This window comes from Peromyscus maniculatus, chromosome 17 (genome assembly GCF_049852395.1).
Source record: "Peromyscus maniculatus bairdii isolate BWxNUB_F1_BW_parent chromosome 17, HU_Pman_BW_mat_3.1, whole genome shotgun sequence".
In the NCBI taxonomy this organism is placed as follows: Eukaryota; Metazoa; Chordata; class Mammalia; order Rodentia; family Cricetidae; genus Peromyscus; species Peromyscus maniculatus.
This window is the reverse complement of record NC_134868.1, coordinates 60,459,207-60,486,485: the sequence shown is the minus strand read 5'-3', so window position 1 is coordinate 60,486,485 and position 27,279 is coordinate 60,459,207. Positions and strand designations below refer to the sequence as shown.

General features: G+C 46.8%; 2 protein-coding genes across 3 annotated transcripts in view; both read left to right on the top strand.

Annotated features, from left to right (window-relative positions):
* Window positions 1-27,279, top strand: part of Myo16 (myosin XVI) — a 482,961-nt gene that overhangs the window by 241,874 nt on the left and 213,808 nt on the right. For both annotated transcript variants that reach the window (XM_006981334.4, XM_015999820.3), the window contains exons 13-16: window positions 76-203; window positions 2,993-3,098; window positions 7,798-7,915; window positions 20,632-20,779. In XM_006981334.4, coding sequence (XP_006981396.2) covers window positions 76-203; window positions 2,993-3,098; window positions 7,798-7,915; window positions 20,632-20,779 — 500 coding nt within the window. The remainder of the gene's footprint in view (window positions 1-75; window positions 204-2,992; window positions 3,099-7,797; window positions 7,916-20,631; window positions 20,780-27,279) is intronic.
* Window positions 15,031-15,847, top strand: LOC121824304 (uncharacterized protein BRD3OS-like). Its single transcript, XM_042264897.2, has one exon. It carries the CDS (start codon window positions 15,542-15,544, stop codon window positions 15,794-15,796), a length of 255 nt encoding a protein of 84 aa, XP_042120831.2. The 5' UTR covers window positions 15,031-15,541; the 3' UTR covers window positions 15,797-15,847.

The following is a 27,279-nucleotide window of genomic DNA, read 5'->3' as shown; positions in this document are numbered from 1 at the left end:
CAAGATTTCCTCTTCAGCTGAGTGGTATGCGGACAGAAGTAGATGGTTCTTCCTTCTTTGATCTGCTGCCCACAGGTGTCCCAGCTGTACCTGAGCCCCACAGGCCAGCGCAGCCCATCACTCCCACCTCACCTCTTCTCCTGTGCAGAGAGGGCCTTCCACAGGCTGTTCCAGGAGCGAAGGCCGCAGAACATCCTCCTCAGGTGAGTCAGGTTGTCTTGTCCCATGCAGGCCCCAGGACTGGGGCGTGTTCCATTTCCCCACTCACGGCGTCTGCAGTCTGTCTTTCCAATAAGCACCTTTGTCTTGTTAGAAGGGACAGACAGATTTCTTCTAGACGTCACCCCAGGTGTAGCAGAGCCCATAGTAACCTATTGGTGAAATTATTAAGGCCACTCCACGTAGTTAAAAGGATGTTTATTTAATGGCATAACTTACAAATGAAGGGAAAGGTAGGTCGCGGGGTCTGGGGAAGGTGTATCGCAGTCCAGCGGTGTTCTCTGGAGCTCTGCTCAGTCAACCTCCACCGTCCAGGGTCCAGGAACAGAGCGCGGGCTCCCCATCCAGGTCTCGGGTCTCCAGGCACCTCCCTTGGCCCTGCCTCATAGGTGTGACAGTTGCCAGAGTCTCAATGGGGGTTGGAACTTCCAGATCAAAGCTGGAATGGCTACCCACTATAGTAACCAATAGCGGGAAGCATGCTTCATCTTGAAGATTTAAAACAGCAACACAGTGAATCTGCCTTCAAGTAGAAGAAACACACAGAGAGACAAGTTTGCTGAACGGCTGGTTCTAAGCTGCTGCTCCATGCTGGGTCCTGACAGGCTTCAAACTGCGGCTTTATTTAGTCGCAAGGCAGGGTTTCCCTGGCCTGTTGCTGGCATTCACCTGCTGCCATTTCCCCCTGGATGCCTCTGGAGGTGGGTTTTCTTGGAAACGTAAAGCCATTTTTCAAACCACGGAAAGACAGTTTACCCTGGGATAAGGTTTCTCTTCAAATGAAGATGTGAGGGGAAGTGCCACAGGCGGGGTGGGATGTGAAGGCACTTAGAGGGTTCTAGAAATAGTTAAGGATTAAAATCAGACTTGGGCTACTGTCTCTGGAGAGGCCTTTCAGTGTGGGCAGCGTGGTTGTTACTGTCCACGCCCCCCCCCCCTCTCTCTCTCTCTCTCTCTCTCTCTCTCTCTCTCTCTCTCACACACACACACACACACACACACACACACACACACACACACGCACACAGTGCCCATGCGCCCATGCTCACATGTATACTAAAACACCTCCTTCTTCCTTTATTTTTTTCTTTTATCCTGGCGTGATCGGACACCAGACAGCCTGGGAATCGAACCTGGGTCCTCTAGAACATCAGCCAGTGCTTCTAACCACTGAGCCACCTCTTTCCACACTTTCTTAATAAACTGGACATTGTGGGGGGGGCGGAGAGGTGGCTCTGGGGGCTTTGCTGAGAGTGAGCCCACAGTGTCCTCTAGGAGCGCCATGGTAGACGACCTGCCTAAATTTGGTTTGTCCCAAATTCTGCATTCATTTGCTCATGGTAACTCCCTCCCCCAAACTCCTCACTAACATTCCCCCACTGATGTTTCCTGAGGACAGATTTTTAAAGCTAATAATGCTTTTTTGAGGGGAAGAAAAACAGCACCTCATTTCTTCAGTTAAGTTAAACAGCAGCCTCCCAAGTCCTTATAAGCAGAACTGGGTCTCAGGTGACAAGACTCAGTGGTGGCGTGAGTCACCTGGCCCTTCTTTTAAAGCTGCGTACGGTGGCATGGTCCCCATGTGGAACAGGGTGACAAGGGAGAAGGCTTCAGCCTTGTCTACCCCTGCATTCAGGTTGTCCCGAAAGAGCTCAGCGGGAGCTAAAAACTCCCCACCGACTGTGTTTTTCTCTTGTGCCACAAAAGTAGCGCAGACAGATGGTAACCCAGATTTTAGTCATCCAACGTTGAATATCCCTCTAGGGCTTGGGGAACCCCGTAGAAAAGGAAGCAGGAAGAGTGTAAGGGTGGGGTGGAGGAGACACCAAGAAAATAAGACCCTCTAAATCAACATGCTCAGAGCTCCTGTGAACTCAGAGACTAAAGCGAAATGCACAGGATGTGCATGGGTTTGCATCGGGTCCTCTGTGTATATGTTATGGCTCCCAGTTTAGTGTTTTTGTGGGATTCCTGGGTGTATGAACATGGGTCTCTGTTTCTTACGTCTTCTCTTGGGCTCTTTTCCTTCTGTTTGTTTTGTCCAATTCCAATGTGTTAGGTGTTTGGTTTTTTGTTTTTTTTTTTTATCTTATTTTATTTTATTACTACCCCTTAGAAGCCTTTCCTTTTTTTAAAAAGAGAGACAGAAAGTAGTAGATCCAGATGAAATGGGAAAGGAGGCGGGGAAGAACTTGGAGGAGCAGAGGGAGGGGAAACTGTAATTAAGATATATGATGTGAGAAAAAAAATCTATTTTCAATAAAAGGGGGAAAAGTTGAATATCTCTAAAATAGATGTTCTATAAATTAGCACCAAATGGAACATTAGTTTTTTTTTTTTAATTTATTTTAACGTCACATTTTAAAGTTGGTGACTTTTTTTTTGTCCCAGTAACACACATGAATTAGGGCAGTAGAGTTGAGAAAAGGCAGGGGGGAGCATTCTTCAAGTTGAGAGTTCAATTATTAAAATTTCAACATTTTGCTAGAAAATTCCATTTAATTAATTAGAAAGTGGTTGACCTTCAGCCGCTGGAAGACAGGTGTCAGGTGGTCCTCTGGAGTTAATGACGTCCAGCACATCATTGTGAGCGAGACAGAACGCGTGCCGACTCGGGTCAAACCCATCAGATTCAAGAGTCAAGCCCGACCATCAACTCCCCGAAAGTGTGTGCTACCCTCCTACCATCTCCGGGTCTGAGAGTTGCCTCTGGTTCTTTCTTTGTCTCTATCTTCTAAGCCAGTGAATGTGTGTTTCCCGTATCTTTCTGCAGTGGAGAAAGAGGGTCAGGGAAGACCCAGGCCAGCAAGCAGATCCTGAGGCACCTGACTGGCAGGGCCAGCGCCAGCCGCGCCATGTTTGACGCCAGACTCAAGCACGTAAGTGGTTTCTGTTGAATATGTGCCGAGAGCAATGTCACTTGCAAATGCAAGGATGTATCGCCATGGTAAACCATGGTCAGAATTATAGGCAAAAAGAAAAGATCTTGGGGTGTTTGCACAGAAAGTCCCTCCCAGGCTCATACTCCTGCTGAGGATTGCCTGAGAAGCAAAGCTGGGAGCATCCTGAGAGCTAACGACAAAGCTTCAGTGTTTTTAAAAGAAGTGGATCCAGAAAACATGGGTGGTTTTAATCTATAGCTCTTTATTAAGCTAGGACCCTCTTCAGCAACACGTCAGCCCACTCCACGACTCCAAGGTAGCAGTTGGAGTCAACCTGGGAAACCCAGCAAGCCCATGGTCTTTATTTAAACATGCAAATGCACCAGCCGCTGATACTCCCAAGTGAGAACATGAATAAATCGGCGCGGTTATAAGATAAATGCAGGTTAACTAATGGAAATAACAGAATCTATTGACTTAATTGAAATGACAGGGAACAATAGTCTCCCCTCTAAATTACAGGCTAAAATAATCATCTATTAAAATGATTGTTGGCGAGAGCCCAGGCGCTGTAATTTCTAAAATGTATTCTGATCACTTTATGTAAATTGGCTTTGCTGTTTAGTTGGAGTGAGTAACTTCTCATTCCTGGGAGTAAGTTAGGAGTAACTCCATCCAATCTGCTGGTAACGGGGAATCAGAGCCATTGGTTCTGTGCAGATGTCGAGTGGAATGCATTCTAACTCATATGTGGGTTTTCCTCATTCCTTATGACACGTTTAAATTCCATGCTAACTGTGGGAGTCCCCCACTTTGAATATCATCCACATGAATATCGTTGTCTAAGTTCCTGAAGCTCAGGGCAGGTTCGGCCAGGCATCCGGGGAATAAATGGATCTATGCAAGTGTCAAAAGAATTTGTAAACCAACTGTATATCTGTATAATGTTACAGGGCATCTGTGCAATGCAGTAGATTGAGGGGCTGCTGCATCCTGTGTGAGAGAAAGATTTGGTTAGCGGAATAATAGCGCACCCTTGGTGCACAGAACAATTTAGCAGTGAGATTGAAAGTGAGAACCAACTACGATGTGAGGAAGCTCTCGGGTGACTTGGGAAGGGCAGGAGAGCTGCCCTGAGAGACTGAGCCCTCAAGAGTTCTGCACCTGGGCCTAGCCCATGACAAACACCTCCCGCTGGAGAGGCTCTGATGTCCAAAGCAGACTGTTGTGTGAGAGGAAAAGTCACTGATGGCTTTATTCAGTCAGTAAAGGTGATGCTAATGGAAGGAAGCTGGATAGATAAAAGTGGGAGCTTGGCAGCAGGCGTTGCCAGTGAAAGTCATGTGGAGGGTGATGAAGGAACCTCCCGTCACGGACGCCAGTGACAGACAGCCTTCTCAAGGCTACATGCAGCCCAGAAGAGCAGCGGGTGGCTCTGAGAGGTTCACGGTCCTGGTGCATGGTGCTCCAGGAGTCATGCAGGAGGAGTAAAGATGAAGAAATAGCTGGGTATGAAAGATGCTGGGGAGGGAGGGTGGGCGCTGAGGTCCAGAAGTGAACCCGCTCGCCTCTCCAGGTCATACACTTCTGAAGCCACATAGCAAAGGTGTTTGAAGTCCAGTCTTGCACTAAAGCTGCATCCTGTGAGATGGAGAGAAGCCTGCCAGGGTGTTTGCTGTGTTCCATGTTGTGAGGGGAAGGTGGAGACCCATCCACTGAGGAGTTGCTTTCTCCACAGATAGTTGCTTTCTCCCCGGAGAAGTTGCTTTCTCCATGGAGAAGTAGCTTTCTTCTCCTCAGTCTGGGAGCAGCTAAGCCCCAGCAACAATGTTTGATCTCTAACCTCTGTCTCTGAATCTTGAAGCTCAGAAGCAGGGTTTTTCCATGTCATTGGATTTATTGGAACAGAAAAGCCATGTTTTTTAAGAGAAATTGCCTGGGACTTCTTGCCCATTGCATCCCAAATGAGTTTTAGGTTCATTCAATTCTGTTGCAATCATTTAAATAAGGCTTTACTGAAAAGTCCCTTTCAGAGGGGAATGACAGGCTCAGGAAGATTGGTAGATGTGAGGATATTCATTAAGGAGCCCATGGACCCTTATTTCTAGGACATACAATATAATTAGCTACATTGCACATGGTCACTTTAACTATTGAAATTTACAACACATTATTAAATGGAAAAAAATCAGGCCAATACAATTTTAATCAGTAAATATTGAGGGTACAAGTAGGCATTTTTTCCTGTGTATTTTTATTTAAAATTTTGTGGCTGTGTGCTGTTCTCATAATTTTGTTTCAAAGTCAAGGGCGACAGTAGAATACTGTTAGGAGTTTTCCCAGCATTTCTCTTCATACAGTTATTTAGCGCCACCTATTGGCTGACTAGCTAATACAGAAGAAAACTGGGCTTTTTGGAGCTTGGCACTGTCTTCTGGAAGCAGGCGAGTGCACTGAACAAGTCTGTTAAGAATTTACAATCCTTCAATTCTACAGTGGCTTCGGCTTTATACCGGTGTCACACCTCACATGTCTTTATTGCTAATCCAACACTAGTTGGATGAGGTTAACAGTATGAAGCTGGGATTAAGTGTGTGACTCTGCACCCGGATTTCTGGGTTCAAATCCCAGTTAGGGTATTTGGAGTCTATGATCCTGGCCGCTGGCGATTCTGTTTCATTGACAGTAAAGTGGAGACTTTGATGATAAATGTTGGAAACATCACATGTATACACATGTATATCTGGGCAGATGCACTGCCTGTTAGAATGTGGGTAGTCTACAGTTACAACGGAAAGAAAATAATTACTTGTCATGCGTCTGCTCTGTGGTGGGCACAAAGCTTTACCCACACGACACTGAAAAGCACCAAGAAGGAATTCCTCTGTTAGAGTAAAGGAGGATGGGGTTGGAGGTCGAATGTCTTAGAATGTGCCATCTACTAACTTGAAATGGGGAGGCAGCTACTGATGGGGGGGGGAGGCATGTGCATGTGATCGTTGCCCCATGCTTTCTGCCTGGGAATACATCCTCCATTATGTATGATACGTTTTCTTGTAGAATAATATAACCATAACTTTATTGTTAAATACAACACAGAAATGCACCAAATTTAAAATATTCTTAAATTCATCCTTTTATGGCTTTTTAAATAATTATTTTGTAAAACATTTGTGCAGTGAAAAGAAATCACAATATTAACTTCAACATATGCATACTTCTCTATTCGGAGTAATGTTAAAGAAAAATAAGAGTATACCAATCACTAATTATTTTGGCGGAGGGTGGTCCTATCACACCTGCTATCAATTTGGTTATATTAATTTTCAGGCCCAAATCATGGAGTTTTGTAAAGATTTAATGTGTCTTCAGAAATCCAAGCTTCAAAACCAGATGGTTAAACACATTTCATTATCATGGTTAACATTTTTGATTTGTAATTGGGATCAAAGTGTTGCTTTATAATAGTTAATCATGCAAAATGCTTCTCAAATTAGTAAGTGCCTGAGTGTATCAAATTCCAAAAAGACTTTTAAAAATGATCTCAAAATATTTGTTAAAAATTTATAATAATGACCTCAGAAATAATGTCATAAATCAAAGAGTCTAGGATGAGGACCCAGTGACTCAGTAGAGGGTGGCCCTTTTCCGTCTGGTGGCTGAGTTGGAAGCTGTATTTAATGTATTTGTAGAATGTCTTAAAAGAGAAATAACATGCCAGATTTCCATATATTTTGGAGGGTTGTTCGGCCACCATCTCTATTAGAGTCACAGTCAACTGATGGATGAGAAGTGAATTTTATTTCATGTTCAATATTTGAAGAAACTTGTTTAGAGAGAATGTCAGATCCTGGGGTTCACCCAAGGGACTTTGTACTACAGTTTTAGAACCATGGGCTCACGAACTTTGAGACAAAGCACAGGGCAGTGAGGAGTCATGATAGCAACTTCATCTAGGTGTTCCGTTCCATTTCTGCAGGAGAGGATGAGTTACCAGGGGCACAGTGCAACCAAGAAAGAGGCTAGCAGGCCCACATGTTGAAGCATGTGCAATCATGCCAGTGTCCCACACATCATTTTAAAGGAAGTTCTGTCTCAGGTTTATGTCATTTCTAATTGCTCTCTTTAAAAACATCTAGGGGCTGGGGATGTGGCTCAGTTGGTAAGGCCTCGGATCAGGTTCCAGGACCCATATGAAAAGCCAGGAATGATCATCTACATGCCTGTCACTCCGGTACTGTGGCAGCAGAGACAGGAGACGTAGGAAGCTTCTTGGCTTCAAGTTTAGCTCCAGATTCAAGAAGAGATTCTGTTGTAAGGGAATAAGGTCGAGAATAACGAGAGTAAGGCACCCAGCGTCGTCTGCACACGTGTGTACATGAGGCACCAGCCCCCTCCCCTGCATAGTGTGTGTGCGTGTGTGTGTGTGTGTGTGTGTGTGTGTGTGTGTGTGTGTGTGTACACTGGCCTCCATTTACACAAGAAAAGTAAAATATGTGACACCTTATTAACAGTGTACTGTTTGCTGTACTCATAACTTACATTTGAGGAGAAAGTAACCTTACAAATTCAGCCTGTGTGATGTGGAAAGCACAGAGCCTTCCAGATAGCAGAATATTCCCAGCCTCTTTGCTATGACTCCCCAACCTTATTATTTTTAAGGAGTCGTCCAATCAAATTCTCTCTTGTGCTGCAGGCCATGTGCATCTTGGAAGCCTTCGGACATGCCAAGACCACACTCAACAATGTGTCCAGTTGTCTCATACAATACTGGGAACTACAGTTCTGTGAGAGGAGAAAACATGCAACAGGAGGTAAGTTTGCACTTAGCCTTCAGAGGGCCCCTGTGTCCAGAGAGATGGAGGCCATGGGGTCTGTGCAGCCTGTATTCACTCTAGAACCACCCCAAGTCAGCATACCGCAGAGAGAAGCCAATTACAGATCATCATGGGAGGCATCTACATGCCACCAGCTGTGGATTTATAAACCTCTTATTCATATCCCAGAAATGTTTTATAATAAAGATGGCCAGGTATATTGAGAGGGGCCTGGAGGTGTCATCTGCATCCCGAGATGTCAGGTTTCAAGTTCAAACTTTACAGGGAATCAAAAATATTCTCAAGTGCAGCCTTCCCAGGGGGATTGCTGTATAAATTATACAGCACAGAAGAAGGGCTTAGCAAAAAAGAGCGGACATGAATCGGACTTCTCCCAGATAGATGCACACACTCAGATCATAGCCATGTGCAGTTCCTTCACACAGCACACAGTGGAATCTGCTTAAATAGAATTTGAACTTCTTAAATGATGGAATTAAAACCAATCCAAATGATAAAATCAACAGCTGGAACAGAACTGGTTTCCTATTTGATTTAAACATTAGCTGTATATTTGTCTGGGAACCCATTTACAGTTCAAGTTTTCACTGACCAGTGCGTCCTGGGCATCGCAGTAAAGTTCCCTGGTAAGATGTTCCTAGAGAGCAGAAGCTGAAACAGGAAAGGTTGTGACTTGTCCTTTGCCACATGGATATGCAGACCCAGATGAAGACTGTGGTCCAGTTGATCAGGTAGTCTGTCAACAGTGTTAAGTCCCAGGCCACTGGCTACCTTCTTGCATGGCTCCTCCTACTGAGTCTGAAGCAGCATCCTCCACCCTACCCTGATGCCAATGCCAAGCATCACAGGCCCCTAGTCCACACACTGCCAAGGAGAAATCCCTCACCTGAGGCTCTCTGACTCTCTATCCAAATGCTCTTCATCACAGGAATGTGTTTACTGCTCCCCAAAGGGACTGGCCATCGTTCTTCCTGAATTTCTTCTCTTTGTCCTGGAGAGACTCCATGCGTCCTCTCCTCAGGAATGTCAGTGTAGAAAACTGTCACATGAGTGAAGCAGCAGAGGGTGGGTGAGGGCGCTGCTCTGCAGTCGAGGGGACCTGAGTTTGAATCCTCAGAAACCGAGTAACGCCAGTAGCATGTGTCTGTGATGCCGGTGCCAGTGAGATGAGAGGTGGAGACAGGAATTCTCCCCAAGCTCGTGGACCAGCTAACTTAGTGTATGCAGCAACAAACTATGAAGAGACCGTGTCTCAAAAAAGGTGGAAGGCGAGGGCTGATATCCAAGGTTGTCCTCTTGCTTCCACATGTATAACATGACACATACTCACAAGGACACACACACACACACACACACACACACACACACACACACACACACACACACAAGTGCTGGAAACCTGCAGTGAAACTTCTAGAGTTTTCTGGTTACTGTACTCTGTTGCCAAGTAGTTCCCATGGTTCCTGGCCAGCCACAGCCATAAGTACTTAACATGCTCATGCGAGTAGGTGTGGTATACTCACGTGCATTCCTACCTCTGATTCTTCAGGGAAGAGAATTTGGCCGAGTGTAATAGAATCTAAGCTATGTGTGTAAGTTAGTTGATTTTCTTGGCTCTATGTGTGACTTGGTAGACTCTGGGCTGTGTGTGTGACTTGGTTGGTTGTGGGTTATGTGTGTGACTTGGTTGACTCTGGGTTCTCAGTGTGACTTGGTTGACTCTGGGCTGTGTGTGTGACTTGGTTGACTCTGGGTTCTCAGTGTGACTTGGTTGCCTCTTCTCTTGGGGAAATTATTCTGCAGACATCATGGAAAGCATTCTCTGCCTTTCTCCCCTTCCACATTGCTTTCTCCTTCTGTTCTAATTAACGCCCCTCAGACATTATCATTTACGTTTGTAGTTTTGAAAGCTTCCTGCTGTGTTCTTTTTTTTTTTTTAAGATCTAGTCAAATGCTTTGGTGATTATTTTTCTGTGATTTTTAAAATTGAGACAAGTAAAGTGAATTGGAAACAAAACGGGAAGTCAGTACCGCTCTGGGATTGCATTCTCAGGTTCCTGGAGATATCACCCCGGTCCTACGAAACCTGAGTGCTCGCCTCTGCTCTTTGTAAGAAGGAAATTAATGATGACTGTTCGGAGAGGGCTTATGGTGGAAGTCAAGTCTCAAGGGCCTTGCTTTTGGAGAGAGCAGAGTGACGGTGCTCACACTGGGCAGACAGACTCAAGGGAAAGCCCTGTGGCCGACTTACTCACTTCCCTCATGGACGGATTGGAGGACCAAGTCTGCAGTGCAGTGTAAAGACCTGGTCCATGCTAATCAGTTAATCGCAGAAACATCCACCATAGAGGCTTAGGAGTGCTGTGGTGAGCGAGTGCACAGCGGGGCGTTAAAAGCCTTGTATACAGTCAGGACGCTAAGGCAAGGCTGCTATGAAGACACTTCTTTGTGCTGAGAAGACCTTAAGTCTGAAGATGAGACCTCTGCCTGTTGCTAGTCTGGTGTTCTGAGGTCCACTGAAGGACTTGGCAGCCTTATCTTGTTTCCCAGTTCATGTTAGCATAGATAAATGAATGGGCATGAAGCCTGAGAATGTTCCAGAATGTCAGTATCTGAGACCTTCTGTAACAAACTGTTGAAACTGTTGTGTGTGACTTCTCCTGAGGAGACCCAACACACACACACACACACACACACACACACACACACACACACACACACACACACATCTACTCACCCCAGAAAGAGAATCCACAACAGACCAAAGTAACAATTTCACTGAAGTCCAACTTGGTGAATCAGTGAGTTTTTACTGGGGTCACTAACGGGACTTGGGGTGAGTGGCTTCTTATAAGGAGCAGGAATGACTGGCAGGCAGTGGGTCACCTGAAAGCCAGTCCTAGCGTGAGTGACAACCCACACAGCTGCAAACCCAGATCTCTGCACAGCTAGCAGACCGCTCCACTGCCTGAGAATCCTCCTGCAGCTCCCCTGGTCCATCTCCCCTCACTGCTCCCAGAATCCCCCTCTGCAGCTCCCCTGGTCCATCTCCCCTCACTGCTCCCAGAATCCCCCTCTGCAGCTCCCCTCACTGCTCCCAGAATCCCCCTCTGCAGGCCCCCTGGTCTGTCTCCCTTCCTGCAGTTGTTTTCTGTTTCTTTTAACCTGGAGAGGAGCCCCTGGGTATCTTAAATTCCAGCATTCTAAGACAGGTGACATTTGTTTACCTGCTGGGTCCCATGGCCCATCCCCCTTTCTGGAAGGAAGGATTTGGTTCTAATGAAGCTGCCATACACCCCCAATGCTTGAACAAGCTGCTTGAAGCCTGCAGGGATGGACTGACTGACCTTCTGAACTCTCAAAGCCTGACTTGGGTGTCTGCAGACCTGTGTTCCTGCCATCTCCAGGGTGGAGCCTGCTGACCAAAGCCCACTTCTGAGCTCTGTGTTGGGCGTATACGCCTGTCCCCCCAGATTTGCCTCCTCTGACCATGCCTCTGCAGGGTGTCTTCTTAGAAGGGTGTTGGTCATAGCGCATCAGCACCCACCCTACTCCAATGTGACCTCAGGGCACCACCAGTGCCTCTGTATAGATGCTGTTCCTGAGCAAAGCCTCACACACAGGTCCTGAGGTGAGGGCTTTGGAGCATCTTTTGTAGGGCACAGTTCAGCCTCCTGCAGGGAATGAAGAAAGGCTTTCACTGTCCAAAATTGTTTTCCGTTGAAGATTGAATACCTCCACTGCTGAGGAAAGTTAACATGGCTGTACTAAAAAGCTATACTAAAATGTTCTGCTTCTGAACCAAGGCTCTCTTTAGTGAGAAACATGGAGCTGGGAGATGCCTTGTGATCATCAGGACCTGAGTCTGGATCTCCAGCGCTCAGGCAAAAGCTGGATGTGGTTGCATGCTTGTGACCCTAGCATTGGATGGGAAGAGACGGGCCGACCGCAGAGCTCACGGCCCAGCGAGCCCAGCCGAGTCAGCGAGCTCCTGTGAGAGATGTTGTCGCAAATACTGAGTTGGAGAGTAATAGAGGAAGATGCCTGATGGCAACTCTGGCTTCCACATGTGCACGGGAGTGCACCAGTGCATGTACACACACACACACACACACACACACACACACACACACACACACACTTTTTATAAAAAGGAAAGTTACTTTAATTTAGAACACCAAGAGAGCTCATTCACTCAAGTTGAGCTGCTGTGAAAGCAGCTGAACTGTAAATATTCATTAAAACGGCTAATGAGATTACACTAAGGCTATTATATTCAAGCCAGGTCAAGTAAATGAAGATTATGTGATGCTTTTACGCTTTAAAGTAGACCATATTTGCTTAAGTTACCAACATGCATAAAGCGGTGACTACCATTGTATTGGCCACACGGAATTATCATACTAATGTTAAGGCTGATAGATGCTTTCTCCTATGGTTGTTAGTAGTGATTTTTAAATATTTCAACACCAGTAATTTTGCCAGAATGTAACCACAAATTGCAACATAAGAAACACCAGGCTTAGTTTTATGAACCACCAGCTATAAATAAATAGATATTTTTATTCTGTATAAATTTTATTAACAAATAACATCTTAGTCTGGCTCCCACCTCAGTGTTTCCCCCCCAGCTGATTTCTTTTATGACAAAGCCACTGTTCCTGGTTCTCCAGAGTAGGAACCACTGCCCTTCAGGATGGAGGGGCTGCTGAATTGTCTCATTCTCACCCCACAGGTAAGTGTAGGAAGTCAGTGTGTAAAAATAAGGAAAGATGTGCTGAGGAAGGTTCCATTTAGCCAGGAAGTCCTGTGTTTGAGGCATCCTCTGGCTTCGCCCTACCACATACACCTCTTGTCCAAGAAAGCAGAGGTTTACAGTGTGCCACACAGTGTGCCTGGGAGATTAGGGAAGAAACTGTGGCAGACTCTCATCCCCAGTGTCTTCTTAGAATCTTGACTACAGCTTTTCTCCTAAGTGAACAAAACGATGAGATTGTCACACTAGAACATATGCGAGTTTTTCCCTTCAATTGGAAATAGATTTCTTTTTCTCACATGATAGACCCCGATTACAGTTTCCCCTTCCTCTGCCCCTCCCGGCTCCTCTCCACTTCCCCTCCCAACTAGATCAACTCACTTCCGAGCTCTCATTAGAAAACAAAGAGACCTCTAGGGAATGTAATAATGTGGTGTAATTAATGTAACATAATATATAAGACAAAACTAATACATCAGAATTGGGAAAAAAACAAAAAGAAAGAAATGAACCCAAGAGATGACATAAGAGTCCAAGACCCACTCGTTTGCACACCCAGGAATCCCATAAAATCGCTCAAATGGAAGCCATAATACATGCAGAGAGGACCTGGTGCAGACCTGTGCAGGCCCTGTGCATGCACCCTCAGTCTCTGTGAGTTCATACTAGCTTTACTCAGTCGATTCAGAGGGTCTTGTTTTATCGGTGTCCTCCATCCCTGGCTCTTACGCTCTTTTCTACCTCCTCTTCCACAGGATTCCCTAAGCCCTGAGGGGAGGGATCTGAAGGAGAGATACAGTTTAGGGCTGTGTATTTCAAGGTCTCTCACTGTCTACACACTGTCTGCCTGTGGGTCTCTATATTTGTTCCCATCTGCTGCAGGAGGGAACTTCTCTTATGTTGGCTGAGTGAGGCACTGACCTATGACTGTAGCAGAATTCACTGATGGTCATTTTATTACTATGGTCTTTTACCCTAGGTCTCTGGTCTATCTAGTCTCTGGTTCTTGGTCACCCAAGCAGTGTCCGGTATGGGTTCCATCCTGTGGGGTGGGCCTTATGTCACATCAGGTACTGGTTGGTGACTCCCACAGGCTTTGTGCCACCATTGCCCTAGCATGTCTTGCATGTAGTAAACCACTGCAGATCAAAGAGTTTGTGGCCAGGTTGGTGTCTACAGTTTCCTTTGGTGGTGTGTAGAGTACCTTCCTGTACCAAAGACCCTGGAAGTGGGGCTGAGGGCCCTGTGTAGCATGGCTCAACCCCTCCACGTTCAATGAGCTACGTCAGTGTTGTCTTTAGTTATAGGATCTTACCATCAGTTTGTGGGGAAAAACCTATAGTCTGGCACCAACCTAGGTTGCTTGGGCATTCCCATGGGACCCCTTTGGCCAACAACTCCATTAGATGTAACCTGGTCCCAGTACTGGAAGCTTCATTTGGTGACGAGTGATGGACAGTTGGGGCTCTCTCCCCCCATTATTTGGTGATTTTATTTAAATTACCTTCATATATGTATACATTTAGAAAACTTCTAGTCTGTTCGTTGTTTAATGGAGCACACAAAGACTGTTTTAGGGCGCATAGCTGCTTTAGAGATGAGGTACAAGACCATCCTGTGCCCCTCCTTATCTGCCTTACTCTCTGACAAAAATCTGAGTGTATTCTCACCCGCTTAGCCTGTGCAGCTGGTGCCTTGTTATAGTAAGACCCTAGCTTCTTGGGAAATAGAAGTCTAGTTAAAGCAGCCTTCATGTGGGGCTACTTGGTGCCATGGGTAAGGGGCTTTGGGTTGAACGGCAGCCTGGCCATTGAGCTGTAAGGCCTGGAGAGTGTTGCTCACCTCTTCTCAGCTACAGAGCGAGAAGACTGCTCTCTGCACCTGCCCACATTCTTTCCATCTGTGTTTCATTTACCCTCCAAAGCTGCCTGTTTCTTGGACATACACTCTCACCTATGGCCATTGAGCATAGCTTCTTGAAGGATGGAGACAAGGCTAGGAAGTTGCCATGGGTGCTGGCCTTAGAGTTATTAGCATGAGCTTCCCATTTTATGGACAGCATTGAGGAAAACAGCCTGTCCTGTGTCCCACATCTTGCATGTCACTAGAATTTCAAAGATGAACCATAATGTTTACCCCCAGGAAAATTGTAGGCTCTGAACAGAGAATTCTTCAGTGATGTGATCTCTCATAGAAAGTTTATTATTGAAAAGTATGTTGACCTGGACCTGCAGATCATTCTTCAATGACAGGGTCCCGAGTGGAAGAACCGGAAGATTAAAAGATAAGGAAGGGCTCTTGGCTGAAGAGGACAGCAGCAGCAGTGAAGGTGTCACCCTTGGTAAGAGAGGAAGACTGGCTAGAAAAGGACCTGAACCAGCTCTAAGTACAGATTCCAACTGCGTTTCGAGTGGTGTGGACAGGTCAGCCCCTGCTTCAGACTTTATAATGCTCGTTCTCTCGGGACCCTGGATACATCTCCTTGAGCTCAGAAGCATCTCAGAGGCAGTGGACACCTAACAGGCCGCCAAGAGTGGTGTGGAGTTTTCGTCAACGCTATACAACTCTACTGTACAGAGCTTGGACCACAGCGCCAATCTGACCCACTTTCTGTCAGGAATGGCTCTCACATGGCTTCTGAACAGGGTCAGAGGTGTCTTGGCTTCCCCTGCCCTCCTGAGATCTTGCCCATGGAAGGTCTGAGTTGCCTACTTCCACTATTAAGTTGAACGAGGACTCCTTAACCAAACAGCCATCAAGGCTGTTGGCCAACTAGTTAACAGCCCAAAGCAGCCAGCTGCTTCTGACCTAGGAAAGCCAGGTATGCAGGAGCTTGGGGCTGGGGGATGAGCGGTCGGGTCCCGCTGGCAGAGAAGGCCCTGTCAGAATGCTATGCCCGTCTCTGGTACAGGGACACTTCCTTGCTGATTTGGCAACGGCAGCAGCAGAAGTTGGAGTCTGTACCACCTAGCACATACCTGAGCAGGAGCCGCATCATGTGGTACTCCCAGTACGGAAATGAGGCCATCTTAGTCCGAGACAAAAGCCAGCTTGGGGTCTCTAAGGACACTGGCCAGTCTAAGTTTTGCTCAATCATGTAATTCCAGGGAGGTCCTTGATGGCTGTGAAGATCAATCTGTGGTATAAAAACTCAACACCCAAGAATGTCACCCAGCCCTCTATCAATGACACACTGCAGAGGCCTTGGCAATGCTTCCAGACAAAAAGAGAGGCCAGTGAGATGTCCCCAGCTCCTGTGAGCTGCTTGCCTGACACAGAATGGGTCAGGTCCAGGGTAAAGAGGGGACTCTCTTCCTGGAGGGTCTCAGATCTGTCAGTTCACTGCAGTGACATGTGAAAAGGGGCCAGAGCCGGGGTGGCATTTCAAAACCAAGAGTTTTAGTGACCAACTGTAATACATTATTGCATTGTGGTTAGCACCCACACTGGTCTTGTATATAGGTGTGTTGTGTCCTAAACACCTTAAGTAAAACCCTCCAATTTAAAGCTCCATCTAAGTTGCCTGGGTTGATCCCAAACTTAATCGTGTGGGAAAGAGCATCTGCCCAATGGTGGAGCATTGGGACCTCCTTTCTATCAAGTTGCAGTGGTCTATCACATGTTCCACCTCAGTACACATGGTGTGGACAGCTGGAACATACTTGCCTATGTAGCAGTTCAAGTCTGTGTGGCTATGCAAATTCAGAGATGTTTGTCAAAGTTGAGCCTTCTAAATAAACGTCTTAAGACTCTGAAAAAAAAATAAGGAAGGTAGGAATGTTGAGACAAGAGGTCTAGCACAAGTCATATCTTAGGGCAAGGAAGTTGATTAAGAAGCACAGTGTTTCATGTACAATTTGAAGTGGAAAATATGGAACAGAATCAGCAGAAAGCCACCATACAATTGGATGATGTCAGCAAGAAGCTAACCAAGCCATGTTGCACACAAGGAACATGGAGTATCTCAAGAGCATCACAGACAGAGCGCATAGCAGCTTCAAAACTGACAACTCCAGTCTCTTCAGAGGGAAAAGCTAAGTTTCCAAGAACTGAAACCTAAACTCCTTCAAGGCCCTAGCCCCAGGCCCAGCCCAGCCCTTGCCAGGTCTGCTCCTGGGCAAGGGTGCAGAACTAGGCTCCTTTTGTCCTTTCATTAGGTTCTCCGAGAAAGCCTTGAATTGGCCTGGCTCTCAGAAGAATGCCATTCACAAAACACTGATGGAAGGACTATGTGAAGGTACCCTGGTCCCAGGAAACAGAATCTCCCTGCCTTGTGTAAACACATTGGCGTGGTGATAGTCTCTTTTGGAGCTGTGGCTTCCGATGAAACTTCCTAGTGGCAGAGTGGACATCAAGAGTCTGTAAGGCTGTGGTTTACTATATCTTGTGAGGCTAGGGCACAAATTCAGGCAACATCAGCAGGGTCCCAATGTGTACACAATTCCCAGGCCAGCGATCCCTGGACGTGGTTAGGAGCCATCCCAACCTGGTGTGGCCCCTACTCTGCTTTCCAGCTCTTCCACCGTGGACAAGTCATCTGAACTTCTTTATGTTGTTTTTCTCTTCTGTATTATGATGATGATCATCATTCCAAACTCTTCCGGTTGCCGGGAGCGGAGACACATCAACACAGCTCTCTTTGCTTTCACTTTCCTGTCTATGAACACCACCCCTTTCCCAGATGGAGATACTGACTTGCTGCTAAATGATATAGATCCAGTGTCCTGGCACGAAATGGGAAAGTATTTGGCTCTCAGCCTTTTCTGTGGACTGAAAACCCCCAGATCAACTTCAATTGAAACCACACTCTGCTCACAGTGGGAAATGACCTCCAGTGGATGTACCATGGCTGTGTGGCCTTCTTGGGTAATGGAAACATTAAGAGTTTTTTGTTTTTGTTTTTTGTTTTTTGTTTTTTTTTTTTTTAATGAGAAAGAACACATGTGAGGGGCTGCTCCTGGCACCTTGCTTTCAAATCCTGATTTTCAAATGAATGAGAGGGGTGATAAGAGACGAAGCATCATCATCATTTCATCAGCTTCCTTACCATTGCGCACCCTCATTGGACATGCTTTTAATAGAGCACTTTAATTGATCCTATCTCACATCAAGAGCTGTAAGCAGTCTGGCTCTGGAGATAAACAAGATGGCTTTAAAGTACAAAGGCCTCCGGCAGCACTTCGAAGAGGCCGTGTCTGAAAGGCACCTTGTGTCTGAAATGCAATGGATACATTTAGTGGTACCTTCTGGAACTCCAGAGGGACCCTGAGACATTCTGATTGTTCTTCCTCATATTAAAGATGGATGAAATTACAGTTAAAAGGGGTGGCCATGCCAGGTTTGGAAGCAGAATGCCTGGGATTGCATCCCCCCAAAACTCCTTCTCTTACACCCCTATCCACGATGGCTCATGGGTAGATGGTCCCTCACCCCAGCATGAGCCAGCTCAGGTGGCGAAATAAGAAGAAAGGCGTGTGTGAAAGGCTGTCTTCTCTCTGTGCCCATACCTGCTTTGAGTGACAGCTAGAGGTGGGAGCTGATGAGGCAGTGAAGAAGGTTCCAACTTACAGCCTGAAGGAGAGTAACTCATCCTCCTACTTCCTTTAAAAGTGAGCAAAGGGCTTGGGCTCTGTGAAATGCTGCATTGGGGACAATCAGACAGCATGGACCCATGGAGTCAAACTTCTCGAGAAATGTAAATATATTCATGTGTGCTGTCTGGAGACTTGCCAGAATCATTGGTTGACAAGGAGATTGCTGTGGAGGGTGACCCCTGCATTTCTGATCAAGACTGTTTCCAACTTAAAAGCTGTTTCAAAACCACACCAGTGTTGAGATCAGGCTGTCGATTGAGGGGGGTTCTTTCAAATGGGCCTCCTGGCTGCAGTAAGTGCTGGAACCTCTTAAACCCAGAGTCCCATGCCTCCCTGACCTCACAGCTTCACAGCAGACACCACAGCATCTTCTGTTTGGGATTGTGTTAGCCTGTGCTTGAGTTTGCCTGGAGATCTTCCTTCAAAGTGCTGTTTTCTTTCAATCTTGTGCATCAGAACCCATTAACCCCAAGCAATTTTATTCACTGCTGGAGATGTGCTAACTAGCATGATTAATAATTACTCTGCTTAGGAATTTAGATGAAGGGTTTCCAGTCACTCGTGACTTGGCATTTGATCAGAACTGAACACTGCTTCAACTGAAGCTGCTGTCTTTGCTGGGAGAAGTGTTGTGTGCATCAGCAGGGGTCCAAGGCCAGAGGCACAAGGACCTCTCAGCCTTCATTTCTCACCTGGTGCTTCTTACCTGACTATGGGAGTCCTGCCCCCACTTTTTCCCCAGGGTACCCGTGAAGAAGGAGAAGTGAGAAATATTTAGATAGAAATATAGAGGGGGAGAGAGAGAGAGAGAAACAAAGGATAGATAGCCTTTGGAGGGCCTGGATCCTTATCCACAGGCCCCTTCTGTCTCTGCTAAAGGGCTTTTCCTAGGAACGCCAAGGGTAGAGCAAAAGACCTCCCCCTAGCACAGCCAAGTGCAGACCCTTCCAAACACCTGGTGACCACGCACATCAGTTCATCCCCTCATGCAGCCCTGCTGGGTAGAGCAAGCTTAGGTCTCACTAGGAAACCTCTGTGGGCTCCCACATCTGACATAGAAAACAGTGAATGGGACCAGTGTGGAGATCTACTGTACACCCATGCAGAGTCATGTGTACTGAGTCACCGGAGGGGTAACTCATTTCAGACTTTTAAAGCAGAAAGCTTGCCAGTTTTTTTGCTCAAAAAGAAAAATGAATGAAAACTATAAGATCTCAACATCAAAATTCTCCCTGGTTAAGTAGCCATGAAGATAGGCACACACACACACACACACACACACACACACACACACACACACACACACACACATACACACACACACACACTGCATACTGAGGGTATGATGGCTATTCTTAGTTGTCAACTTGACTATATCTGGAATGAACTAAAACCCAAGTGGCTGGGTACACTTGTGAGGGATTTTTCTTAAGCAAATCATTTGAGGTGGGAAGATACACCTTTAATCTGGGCCACACCTTCTGCTGGCGGCCTATATAACGGACATGGAAGAAGGAAGCTCACGCTCTGCCTGCTTGCTCTTGCTAGCAAGTCCATGCCCTCACTGGCGTTAGCGCCTACTTCTTTGGGATTCTGGTGTATTCTGAAGACCAGCTGAGACATCCAGCCAGGTGCACTGAACAACTACTGGATTCTTGGACCTTGCATTGGTAGACAGCCATTGTTGGGCTAGCAGGACCTAGATTATAATCCATTCTAATAAATCCCTTGTGATGGTGTGTGTGTGTGTGTGTGTGTGTGTGTGTGTGTGTGTGTGTGTGTGTATGAGAGAGAGAGAGAGAGAGAGAGACAGAGAGACAGAGACAGAGAGACAGAGACAGAGAGAGCGAGAGAGAGCGAGAGAGAGCGAGAGAGAGAGAGCGAGAGCGAGAGCGAGAGAGAGAGAGAGAGAGAGAGAGAGAGAGAGAGAGAGAGAGAGAGAGAGAGAGAAAGGTGGATCCTCCATGCTGTAACAGGTTTCTCTAAAGGGACAGGACTGTTGGACAGAGAGTGAGTTCTCCTATAAAATATGAACTTCACTGATAAGCATGGGCCGATACTGACTCCTCGGACTCAACCATACACATATCACACAAGCTGTTAACAGGGACCGTATTGACTGTGGCAGCAGGAGCTGGGGACTCTGACGTCTTGACACCTTGGGCTCAGCATCTCTGGAGACCTAAGCTACTGTAGAAAGTAAAGTCTCTGTATTTTTTTTTTGAATATCTGTGTTGGAAAAGAAGCTTTGTTGTCATGGCTTGTAATTAATTAACATGTAAATTTATGGAAATTGAACTAAAAATGCCATTTAACGGAACCCCTTCTCTTTTCCTAACCAGCCAGAATTTCCACTTATATGCTGGAGAAGTCCAGGCTTGTGGCGCAGCCTCCTGGCCAGGGCAGCTTTCTGATTTTCTCCTGGTTGATGGATGGGTTATCCCCTGAAGAAAAATGTGGACTTCACCTAAGTAACTTCTGTGGACACCGGTGAGTAGTCAAGGATTTTCCAAGTTTTTCCTGAAAATTGCGAGCACATTCTCAGTTTCAAATTGTCTTCCTTTTTTCATTCAGTGGAATGGTAGCTAAAGGAAGACTGTTGGCTTCTGTTACGTCTGAGCTGTCTGGATAGCAGGGTTCTAATGATGTGCTGAGTGGTGGGGGATCTTCCTTTGTTGGCGTGAACTTTTATTTCTGTTTTACCAGGCCTCAGAAGGGAAGACAAAAACCTAGTGTGTCTGTAAACATTCCAATGCCTATGGCTGTTTTGGACACACTGTCTAATCTGCCATTGTCTGGAGTGTTGGTGTGAATAACCAGCATTCATTTGCAGCAGATGAGATCACATAGTAAAGAGAGGAACTGTACCTCAAAATCGGGGGCAGATGTTCTTCACCGAAGGCAAAGGCTTTTGTTAAAATGGAGCCATTGGTGACGATGTTGGGCATGAGAGGTTGCAGGACGGTCAGCTGGGGAACACTGTTCCGTACATGCCTTCCTGCCAGCTGCCAGCCTGAGCCGACATAGCACTGGGCCAGATTATTTTGAATGAAAGACGTTAGAAGGGGTGGTTGCTACCCAGAACAGACGCTGGTGGAACAGGGAACCTACAGCTCATCTCGGCTTCACTGTGCTGAATTTCCTGGTGTAGTCTGTTGTGTTCCTGTGGGGAAGCATGTGATCCATGAGTGCATAGTCATCAGAGTGATTTGATGATAAATAAATCGGGTCAGGGAGCCAGGTGGTGGCCGATGACTGTTTTGGCTGGTGTCTCAGGGAGGTCGCTTCAGATGGCACCCGATGGACAGATACCTAAGGAGTCCATGCAAGGACTTGGGGGCATATTCTGGACAACTGAGAAATGCTGGGGGCTTAGAAAGTGTGGGCTTGAGGAACAGCAAAGAAGGCCAATGCATGTGATCGGCGTACGGGGAGGGAGGGATAATGCATGGTGGCTTTGTGGACAGGACACAGCAGAAACTTGTCTCTGCAGAGTGGCTGCAGTGCCCAAGCTGCTACAAAGTCATGCAGCTTGTACTGTTGCTGTGAGGAACCCCAGCAGGGATGCTCAGGAGTCAAGGAGTTCAGTGCCCCGGAACAAAGCGGGTGTCTTATTAATATGCATTATGAATAGCTAATGGGTGCTCCACAACATTTTCAATAAAAATACACACTGCTGCTCCAGTTACATAAAGATGTCAGTGGGAACGTGTGCATGATGGCCTCTCACCTGGAATTTACACTGTTTAACAAGAAAGCATACCATTACCAGCTAGAAAAATCTCGTGTCTATTACAGTACTTTTGAGACTTTTGTGGGTCTTACTGAGTTTACACCATATTGAAGGATTTTCTTACTAGCAATATTGGTGATGCTGGAAGAATTTTATATTCCTTTGATGTTTGAATTTGGGTTGGGGGTCTGATCTTGGCTCATTATTTGTTGCTATTAGATACCACATTTGGAGCTTGGTCAGTATCCAATCAGATCTAGATCTGAATTGCTAACTTTCTAAATGTTGATAGACCAGACCTTCCATGTTAGGAAACCTCCTTTATGAGTCCACTCCCTAGGTGCTTATCAGTAAAGGAGGTCCCTGGTGGTGAACTAACAGGACCCTGCATGAGAACAAGATCACTGTGTGTTTGCTGCAGGATGTGTGTGTCTGCTTACCCTGTGTTCTTTAGAAACATGCTGACCTGTCTTACACAGAACAAACCACATCTACATTCTCTCTCTCTCTCTCTCTCTCTCTCTCTCTCTCTCTCTCTCTCTCTCTCTCTCTCTCTCTCTCTCTGTCTCAGTCTCTGTCTCTCTCTCTTTGTCTCTCTCTGTCTCTGTCTCTCTCTGTGTGTCTCTCTCTGTGTCTGTCTGTCTGTCTGTCTGTCTGTCTGTCTCTCTCTCTCTCTCTCTCTCTCTCACACACACACACACACACACACACACACACACACACACACACACACACACAGAACAGCCATGTGAGGTGCTGCTGAAGTACGCCGAGTCTTAAAATAATAACTACAGACCATCACAGCCTGCACCCTGCAACCTGCCCGGTCTCTTCCTCATAGACAGCAGCTCATTACCTACATGAAACAGTAAGATGTGCATGCAGCAAGGGCCTGCAGGACCCTTGCACTTAACATGCCTTCTGTGACTTCTCCAAAGGACAGGCGGCATCTCTGCCCGTGGTCTTGGCGTCCCTGCAGCCGAAGCCTCTTTAACTTCACCTATTCTGGTGTTGCGAGGTTTCCTAAGCCTCACATGAGTATGGATGGACCCCGTAGCAGTATTAAAAATCCCCCAACACACACCTCTCCGTTTGCGGCACTGGAAGGCGCTGGAGAACAATGGCACATTGCCTAACTGCAGAGCTCCCTTGGGGCAGGGGTAGGCACCCATCCATCCCTCTGGTGCATCAAAGCAGCACTTACAAACACTTGGAAGAATTTTATATTCCTTTGTCGTTTGAACTCCACACTTTTGGAGCTTGGTCGGTAGCGTCCCTAGCACGCCGGGCTGCGGGGCTGTGGTTAGAAAGAATACATGCACCAGGAACCCCACAAGGGGGCGCACTCTCCACAGCTCAGAGGGAGACAAACCAGAGCAGCCAGCCAAACGGCAAACAAAAACTCTTCTTTTTTGTTTCTTCTGTGTTTTTTTCTTTTCTTTGCCTCTATTTCTTATTTAAATAGGATTTCTTTTTCCATGTGTGTGTGCATTACATGTTATAGCTGAGAGACAAATATAAGTTCTATTCCTGCAGACTGAGATTTAATGAAAGCCGCAGTATGCCATAATTGCTTGCCTTCAACTTACTTTAAATTATTTCTGTGGGGTTAGCCCCCGAAAGGTTAGGCTTTTAAATCCGAAGAAGAGATTCTTAAGCTCCCTCCCTGCTGACTGATCATGGGGAGGATTGTGGGATGCTTCCTAATGCTTCTCAGCAAGGGCCAGGCTTTCAACTGTGCTGAAGAACAGTCATTTGACTGAGAGCAGGTGCCCCGGTCCTCACCTCCTGTGAGAGAAAGAGAGCTGAGTCACTGTGGTTTGAACTTGTGATGGCTGCAAACACCTGTCACGGGAGAGCTGAGCAATTAACTCCCAGGAGGGCATGTTCTCTGCTGAGTGGTTATCAGGGGGGCTGAGCAGAATCTGAAGGCTTTTCACAGAATTTTTTTCTCAGGTAAAGAAAAACTTCAGTGTCATTTAAAGGTGACTCGCCACGATTTTATGGCATGTGAACTTTTGTTCTGTCACAGGTTTTAGGCCAGGGAAAACGGATGGTATGTGAGACCTGTGCATGAAAACTGCACCATGGCCATTGGAGTTGTGATTTGTAGCTTTTCCACTTAAATGTTATTTTGGAGGTTGTATCACGAGGCTTTGTGAGTCGCTCCGTCCGCAATGTCAATAAGCAGCTATATGTGGGAATTTTGAACGAATGTCTCTGCATGTGTCATGTGAATGGGTCTTAAAAAGTGAGATTTCTGTACAAGCTTTAAATGGGTGAGCTCATCATATGTGGAGGCATCGCTTGCTCTTGGCTCTGTTGTTGACAGCGGAAGCTTTTGAGATAATATGAGCCAGGGCGACGTTCACTCTCGGCGGCTGTGGAAGTCACCCTTGGTGTCACCATGGTGTGGATGAGCTGCAGGGCAGAGCTGATAGGGGTGTGCCAGGCTTCCCAGCTCTCCGTTATCGGTGTCAAGGTCTGTTACACTATTCCAGTTGGAAATGCTCCGCGTCATCTCAGACTGCATGCTCAACCTGGGAAGAGAATCGACTTCTTACCTCTTCTTCCCCCACCATGTCGTCGACAGCAGCAACCACTGCTCGGATATGAGGGTGAACTCGCATAATAAACCAGAGGTCAAAGGATCACACAAGGCGGTGAGACAATGTCTGTTAGCAAAACAAAACAAAACAAAAAAAATGGAATTTCTGGTGAGATTTCCAGGAACAAATCAGGACTGGAGAAATGTCACATATGCTTAGGATGTAAACATGCTTCCTTATGATTTTTATTATTCTTCTTTGAAGCACTTTCATATAAAAATAGAGTGAACTCAGTGAGTGTAAATAAAACAGCAAATGAAGCTGAGAGAGAAAAGCGTTGAGGGAGTAGAGGAGACACTATGTGGTGGATTTTATCAAAACCTGCTCTCTGCGTGGCCCCCCAAAGGCCAGGCTACACGGCTCTGCGGGAGAGGGTTGTTGACCGACCCTCCCAGCCCCTCCAGCTACAGACTCACTTTTACTGAAGCCGGTACTTGACTAAGTGGAGCAGATAAACCCACTGAATCCCACTGGGCATGTGCGTCCCAGTCATGGAAAGAGAAAGTCATTCCTGGTTCAGAACAGGGCTCAGCACTAATCTTGCTTTCCCCGCCAGTGAACTCACTGTCCTGGGCTCGGCATGTATTAGCTGTGCGCTTGCGGCACACAGGGATCTGTCCTCAGTGACTTACGTACTACGCCCAAATTCAAAACTTTCTGAAAACCAAACATTTACCTACAACCTACATGGTGATGGAAAGCCAGGCTTGGCCCGAACTTGCTCGTCAGTACACTCTAAACTGACGTGAGACCCAGGTGGTTTGAACCTTGTGTACCTGTCTGGGAACACTCGCGCAATTTATTCAGGGTTAAACACTTTGACTAGAAGATGCTGCCCCAGATCTACCAGGGATGAAAACACTGCTTTAACTTGAAAAATGTGGATTCCAGAATGAGCTTTGCCTTAGTAAAGCAGAAGGCTGCTGTAGCACAGCTGTGTGGGTCCAAACCAGGGTAGGGACTGGCTTTCCCTGTGTTCAGGATGCCTGTCACCTCAGGACCCCGGCGGAGCCCTGGCTGGTGGAGCTCGGCAGATCCAATTTACCTCTGGACAGGAGGCTCCTGCTTCCACCCTCCTCATCTCTCAGTTTCTGATAGCTCTCTCTCTCTCTCCTCTCTCTCTCTCTCTCTCTCTCTCTCTCTCTCTCTCTCTCTCTCTCTCTCTCTCTCTCTCTCTCTCCTCTCCCTCTCCCTTCCCCTCCCTCCCTCATTATTTATTAGAAGTATAGATCTCTTTCATGGTCTGAAAATTATGGTATGCTAGATGGGCACAGATAGAGTGAACATTCAGTTTACTCTGCTGGTCATTGTGACTGGATAGGTAGATGGAGATTTGGCTTTCAGCAAATTGAGAAGGGCAAGGGCATGGCTGCTGGGCGGCCCTGCTGAGATTTTTTTTTGCAAGATCATGTTCATAGCTCGTGTGCTCATGTGTGTGTGTGTGTGTGTGTGTGTGTGTGTGTGTGTGTGTGTGTGTGTGTTCTTTCAGACCTTGCTATGTGGCTCTAGCAAAGTGTCAGACCAGTGACTAGTCCCATCTGCTCCGTGGCCATTTTGGTAATGGTTGCAGTTTCTTTTTCTCCAGATGGGACACTTTGCCACAGCGCTGGGCGTCCACACTGCTCTATCTGCAGCGCCTCCCTCTGAGGATGGAGTGGAGTAACCCTTCCCTTTGTGTGTTAGCCTGAACTTCGTGGAGCCCTGGTGGGCCTCTGTCCACACCCCAGCCCACTTCTTCTGTGTCTAGGCCTTAACACATAGAAGCATCTTTTGGAGCCTCCATGTATCCTGAGGACTCCCCAGTCTTCACAGTAGAGAGGGTTCCCTAAGGACCGGAACAGGCAGAATCTATCTATTACAAAAGGAGACATCTAGATTGGCTTACATGGTATGTGCAGGGTCTTCCAAAGATGGACGTCCTGACTTGGAAGGCCAGGAGGACTCTGGGAGGGCTGCTTCGGTCCACACTGGGAAGCAGAAGGAGTTGGGTTCTAATGTCAGTGAAGCGCAGTGGCAAGCACTAAAACCTCAGGGTGGGCGCCCCTCCCCCAGCCAGGAGCGAAGGCAGACAGTGCTGCTTCTCTCCTGTCTGCCCTTTGTTAATGTTTCCTAGAAAGGCACTCAAAGGCCTGTCCAGAAGCAGGCCTCTTAGTTGACTCCAAATCTAATGAAGGTGACAGTTGAGATGAACTACCACAGTCTGGGTAGCCTGGGGGACACAGGTACTGTCTTCGTTAGTGTTCTATTGCTGTGAAGAGACACCACGGCCATGGCAACTCTTACAGAGGAAAGCATTTCATTGGGGGTAGCTTACAGTGTCAGAGGTTCAGTCCATTATCATCATGGCGGGAAGCATGGCGGCGTGCAGGCAGAGGTGGTGCTGGAGAAGGAGCCGAGAGTCCTACATCCAGATCGGCAGGCAGCAGGCAGTGAATGTCCCGCTAGGCCTGGCTTGAGCTCTTGAGACCTCAAAGCCCACCCCCTAGTGACACACTTCCTCCCACAAAGCCTCACCCCCTAATAGTGCCACTCCCTATGGCCGAGCACTCAAACACGAGTCTGCAGGCACCATTGCTGTTCAAACCACCCCAGGTACCGTGGGGCACAGTCGAAGATAGCCTCTTTCCTTTGTCCAGTCTGTGTAACCA